Consider the following 6000-nt stretch of genomic DNA (forward strand, 5'->3'; position numbering starts at 1 on the left):
TCAGCATCAAATGTGTTTCATGACTTCCGTGCTGCTCCTAAATTGAATGGTCACTCGAATGCCACTGAGGTGGATTCTTGTGCTTTGAAGATGAAGATGGCTAATATGGCTCTGTCCAGGCACAGAAAAACTGTTTTATCCAGAAGAATGCATGCTCTGTAGAAGAGGACATGTTGGCCAGGTTTGCTGGACTGTTTTCTAGGTGGAAGCGAGTATGAGGATCCACTGCTCCAGAAGCAGTAACAGTGGACGCATGCAGATCTTGAAGAGCAGACACGACAGGGATGGCAGCTGTGGTACACCACTCGGGACTTTATTGAATGCCATTTAAAGGAAGGGGTTAAACCAGAAAAAAGAAAGCTGGTTAAGTGAAACAATGAAATATTGCAAGAATAATAGTTTACAAGCCACACAAACAAGTAAGGAATTTACAGAAAACAAAAGGTGAATTAAAGAAAAACAGTTAAAAGCTGAAGCTTTATACGAAACAAAGAGAGACAAGGAATGGGTCTTGTAATGCTAACAATAAAATGTTAAGAGATTAGGAAGGAAATTGCAAAATGTATCATGGATCAAAGAAAGAAAGAAAAACGATATAATATCAAACAGCATAGAGTGAAAGGCCTTACATGGGGACATAATGACATGATCACGACTGAAAAGGATACTGCAGGTGGAAGGAACAAAAAAGAAAAGAGTATCTGTGAAAAAATACATTGTTAGAGAGACAAAAAAAAGAAAAGGGTAACACATTCAAAGGAGAAACAATAGGAGGACACACTACAAGGGAAACAATGAAAGGATGAGGGAATAAAGAACTGAACAATAATAGGATGAATAGATCAGAAAGTAAGCAAAGTGTAAGGGATTGGATTAGAAACAATAAAAGAATAATGTGCTAAAACTCTAGGAATTTTTATTTAGGACGAGGGCTTAGAAAAATGGCTCCCGGTGTTATGCTCCACGTTTTGCCTGCTATTGATGCTGACTTGACTAAGAAGTGTGCTGGGACCCTGCACTAGTGTTCTTTCACTAAAAATGTACCATTGTTTCCACAATTGTCACACCCCTGGCACACAGATAAGTCCTTGTAAAAGGTACCAGTGGTACCAAGGGCCCTGTGACCAGGGAAGGTCCCTAAGGGCTGCAGCATCTGTTGTGCCACCCTAAGGGACCCCTTCCCTAACACATGCACACTGCCAGTGCAGATTGTATGTGTGGGTGAGGAGAAAAAGGCAAAGTCGCATGGCATCCTCTTCAGGGTGCCATGCCCACAACCGACTGCCTATGGCATAGGTAGGTCACCCCTCTAGCAGGCCTTACAGCCCTAAGGCAGGGTGCACTATACCACAGGTGAGGGCATGGCTGCATGAGCACTATGCCCCTACAGTGTCTAAATCCATTCTTAGTCATTGTAAGTGCAGGGTAGCCGTATTAAGTATATGGTCTGGGAGTTTGTCAAAAGGAACTCCACAGTTCCATAATGCTACACTGAATACTGGGAAGTTTGGTATCAAACTTCTCAGAATAATAAACCCACACTGATGCCAGTGCTGGATTTATTACAAAATGCACACAGAGGGCATCTTAGAGATGCCCCCTGTATTTTACCCAATCCTTCAGTACAGGACTTACTGGTCTGTGCCAGCCTGCCACTGAGAGACCAGTTTCTGACCCCCTGGGGTGAGAGCCTTTATGCTCTCTGAGACCAGAAACAAAGCCTGCACTGGGTGGAGGTGCTTCACACCTCCCCCCTTGCAGGAACTGTAACACCTAGCAGTGAGCCTCAAGGATCAGGCTTCGTGTTACAATGCCCAGGGCATTCCAGCTAGTTGAGATGCCCACCTCCCCCCCCCCCCCCCGGACACAGCCTCTACTTTTAAAGGCAAGTCGGAGGAGTTAATGAGAAAAACAAGGAGGAGTCACCCTCCAGTTAGGGTAGCCCCTAAGGTTTCCTGAGCTGAGGTGACCTCTGCCTTAGGAAATCCTCCATCTTGTTTTGGAGGATTCCCCCCAATAGGATTGGGGATATGCCCCCCTCCCCATGGGGAGGAAGCACAAAGAGGGTGTAGCCACCCTCCAGGACAGTAGCCATTGGCTACTGCCCCCAGACCTAAACACCCCCCTAAATTGAGTATTTAGGGGCAACCCTGAACCCAGGAAATCAGATTCCTGTAACCTGAAGAAAGAAGAAGGACTGCTAACCTGAAAGCCCCGCAGAGACGACAGAGACGACAACTGACTTGGCCCCAGCCCTACCGGCTTGTCTCCCGACTCATAGAACCTGCACAGCGACGCATCCAGCGGGACTAGGGACCTCTGAGGACTCAGAGGACTGACCTGCACCTAAAGGATCCAGAACCTCCAGAGGACAGCAGCTCTGTCCAGAAACAGCAACAAGAAACCAACTTTAAAGAGACTCCAACTTTCCACCAGAAGCGTGAGTCTTCACACTCTTCACCCGACGCCCCCAGCTCGAGTTCAGGAGAACCAACTCTGTAGAGAGGACTCCCAGGCGACTCCAATGACGTGGACACCTTGAGTCGACCTCTCTGCACCACCACAGCGACCCCTGCAGACAGGATCCAGAGGCTCCCCCTGACCGCGAGTGCCTGGTAATAAAGGAATCTGATGCCTGGACCAAGCACTGCATCCACAGCCCCCAGCACCGAGAGGAACCACCTACCAGTGCAGGAGTGACCCGCAGACGGCCTTCATCCTAGCCCAGTCGGTGGCTGGCCCAAGAAGCCCCCCTGTGCCCTGCCTGCATCGCCAGAGAGACCCCTGGGTTCCTCTATTGTTTTCAACAACAAACCCGACACCTACTTTGCACACTGCACCCGCCCGCCCGCCCCTGTGCCGCTGAGGGTGTATTTTGTGTGTCGGTGTGTGTGTTCCACAGTGCTCTACAAAACGCCCCTGGTCTGCTCCCCGAGGACGCAGGTACTTACCTGCTAGCAGACTGGAACCGGAGCACCGCTGTTCTCCATAGGCACCTATGTTATTTGGGCCCTCCTTTGACCTCTGCACCTGACCGGCCCTGTGTTGCTGCTGCTGAGGGTTTGGGGTCACCTTGAACCCCCAACTGTGGGCTCCCTATGCCAGGAGACTGAACTTGTAAGTGCTTTACTTACCTGAGAAACTAACAAAAACTTACTTCCTCCAGGAACTGTTGATTTTTGCAGTGTCCACTTTTAAAATAGCGTATTGCCATTTTAACCAAAACTGTGTGCACTACTGTTTTAAATCAAAGTTCTATACTTACCTGTGTGAAGTACCTTACAATTTATGTACTTACCTAAATTCTGATTGTCTAATTTTGCCCCTATCAACCTCTAAGGGGAACCCTTGGGCCCTGCACACTATCTCTCACTTTGATAGTAAATACAGAGTCAACTTCCTACAGTAATGGTGTATTTTAAAAGGAGAATGATGGTGATAAAAAGTCAAACACATGTAAGGAAGCCCAAATCCAACCAGAGTTTAATGCAAAATAACAGGTAGCCAACTAAAAACATCATAAACAGTTGGCATTTCAGTTGACTAGGACTCACTCAAGACAAGGGTCAAATGGAGCAGTGTGCCAAAAACATTTACATTTGATCTAGCATAGATATAGTTTCTCCTAATGCACGGCCATGTAGAGAGATTGTGTGTCAGCTATTAGTTTCAGCAGCAAGAAGGTATTTAACAGCGCAGAACGACCTTGAAAGGAAGATAGCATGCATTTCCACAATACTAGATTCTTCTCACAAAACACCACTTCCTTTGCCAGGTTTAAAAACAAGGTCACTCCAACTAAAATGTGCAATGTACAACATGAAGCTCCATGGTTCCTGGGCCAACTTTGACCCAGCAAACTATCACCAAATGCCTTTATAGAGACGGAAACTATATTGCTATTTGTCACCAGTGCTTAATTTGAGCCGGTGATTTCCGGTGCAGGGCACCCCCACTTATTTTTTAGGGCTGGTGCTTATTTTTCTGCTTCAAGCATTTACTGCGAGCAAAAGACACATATGGGAAAGACGGAGGAAGAGAAAAACGAAAAAGCCTCACAAAGGTAAAAAACAAGGAAAAAGCTGCAAGAATGAGCTGAAGGGACAGGGAGTGGCTGTAAATGAATTGTAAATGAATTAAAGAGGCCCGAGGTGGATTCAGGATTACGCTGCCTCAGTATTCCGTGTTCTCAAATTTAATTGCAGCAGCCGCTGGTTTCAGAGGAGGGCTTTGGGCACCGGCACGTTTTATTCACAAATTAAGCACTGGTTGGTACACAATGCATATATTCACAAACATTCCTACTTTTACTTTTCCTTTCTTGCAGAACTCCTGCCCACCTGTTGGCTTAAGCTTCGGCAATCCCACCAATCGTCTCTTCTGGGAAAACATCAAGGTCAATGACATCAAGTGGAACTTTGAGAAGTTTCTGGTTGACCCCGAGGGGAAGCCCGTCAGACGCTGGCATCCCCGAACCAATGTGTCAGTGGTGAAGCGAGACATCATTGAGGTCATGAGGGCTGCGCGCAGTCCACAGAAAAAGCTTTTCATTCAAACTGAGCAAAAGTAGAGACCCCGAGTGCAAAAGGAGGCTGCGAATGAGAGAGGATGCGCGAGTTTCAACAAAGGCCACTGATTCTGGGGGTAGACCTTCAGAGACATCTTGTTTTAAAAATTGGGTCTATGTGCCATCCAAGTGTTTGCCATAAGAATTTAACACCCCATTTTCCAACTTCTAAAACCCTGAGGCAACAACAAAAAAAGCCGAATGGGCCGAAGGTACACCTTCAAAATCTCTGCTTCTTTGCCACCTAAAAGCCCACGTGTGTCCTTGTGTGTAAGCCACTGTTGATAGAAGAGCAGGAGTTTGTCTAAGCTGAAGTAAAAGCAGGTTTTGCTTCTACGACTGTGTGTTATAAAGTGTTTGAAGGGTTGTATGTGTTACAGTGCGTTGCTCTTTCAGGCGAGAATTGGAGTTGGTATTTTAAAGGAAAGTGTTTAAAAATAAATTATTCTGTGTAAAGGATAGGAACAGGAAATGTATGTTTGCATCACAGATGGAACATCCAAGAAAGATGAGGCACAAAATGTGTGAGTGAATGGTGTGTCAGGGCCACTGATTACTTTTGGGTGACTGAGGAGCAGGAATGAGGAATAACCCAGAGAGCACATCTGCTGAGACATTCTTGTCCATTTACTGCAGCCAGGAGCTTACAGCTGTAGTGTCCTCAAGAGACAAATAAAGCAGAAATTGGATAAAAAAAATGCGCAAGTGTGTTAGGAGCCCCCTAGTTTCACCACAATCCCTTAATAAATACGCCTGTTTTTAGTCTAAAGCTTGTAGGGCCTAGTGCACGTGTAGCGGCCTCTAGGGCAAGGGTCCTAAGGTGTAATCAGAGTTTAGCGCTGCGAAGGAGAGGTCCCTGAAGATCAGAAAAGCGCACCAGCATGAAGGACCGGTCCAAAAACACGCCGTGGAAGGACCAGCCCAGAACCCACTCTGGCCTCAGAGCAGTTCTTTTAGTGCATTCAGTCTGCTCTGGGATCCCATTTTGGGGGTGCACTGCTTCCGGACTCTCCAGGAACCTCTTACCAACGTACCTGATTACTGCCAATTCCTAATAAAAAGCAAATTGTGAAGCACATGTGTCATATTTGTGCATTGGTGTTTTGGAGCACACGTGTGGCATGAAGGGTGGGGTTCATGGTCCATTCTACCTATTCAGAGGTACAGTATTTACATGTTCTCGGGCCAGAATGTGAACAAGCACGTGTGCGGGCATGTCAGAGTGTGAACTAATCATGGATTGTTTCCAACACCTCCAGGCTAGGTAGGCCCCAGAGAACCACAATTTTATGATGTTGGGAAGACATGCCATTTATTATCCGGCTATACTTTCCTTGGTCATATTATAGGAATTGCATTACTGAATGTGATAACCTTTCCTGGACACACCCATGCACACTAACTGGATAATGGATTAGGTCATTTACTATTTG

The 6000-nt window shown here is 46.4% G+C and overlaps 1 protein-coding gene across 1 annotated transcript in view; it reads left to right on the top strand.

The window, feature by feature from the left end:
• Nucleotides 1-5640, top strand: part of GPX3 (glutathione peroxidase 3) — a 44713-nt gene extending 39073 nt beyond the window's left edge. Inside the window, exon 5 of the mRNA XM_069199566.1 lies at nt 4328-5640. Within this exon, the coding sequence (XP_069055667.1) occupies nt 4328-4570 (243 nt within the window). The 3' untranslated portion in view covers nt 4571-5640. The remainder of the gene's footprint in view (nt 1-4327) is intronic.
• Nucleotides 5641-6000: the final 360 nt, after the last annotated feature.

The sequence above is a fragment of the Pleurodeles waltl genome, chromosome 7 (assembly GCF_031143425.1).
Source record: "Pleurodeles waltl isolate 20211129_DDA chromosome 7, aPleWal1.hap1.20221129, whole genome shotgun sequence".
NCBI classification, from domain to species: domain Eukaryota; kingdom Metazoa; phylum Chordata; class Amphibia; order Caudata; family Salamandridae; genus Pleurodeles; species Pleurodeles waltl.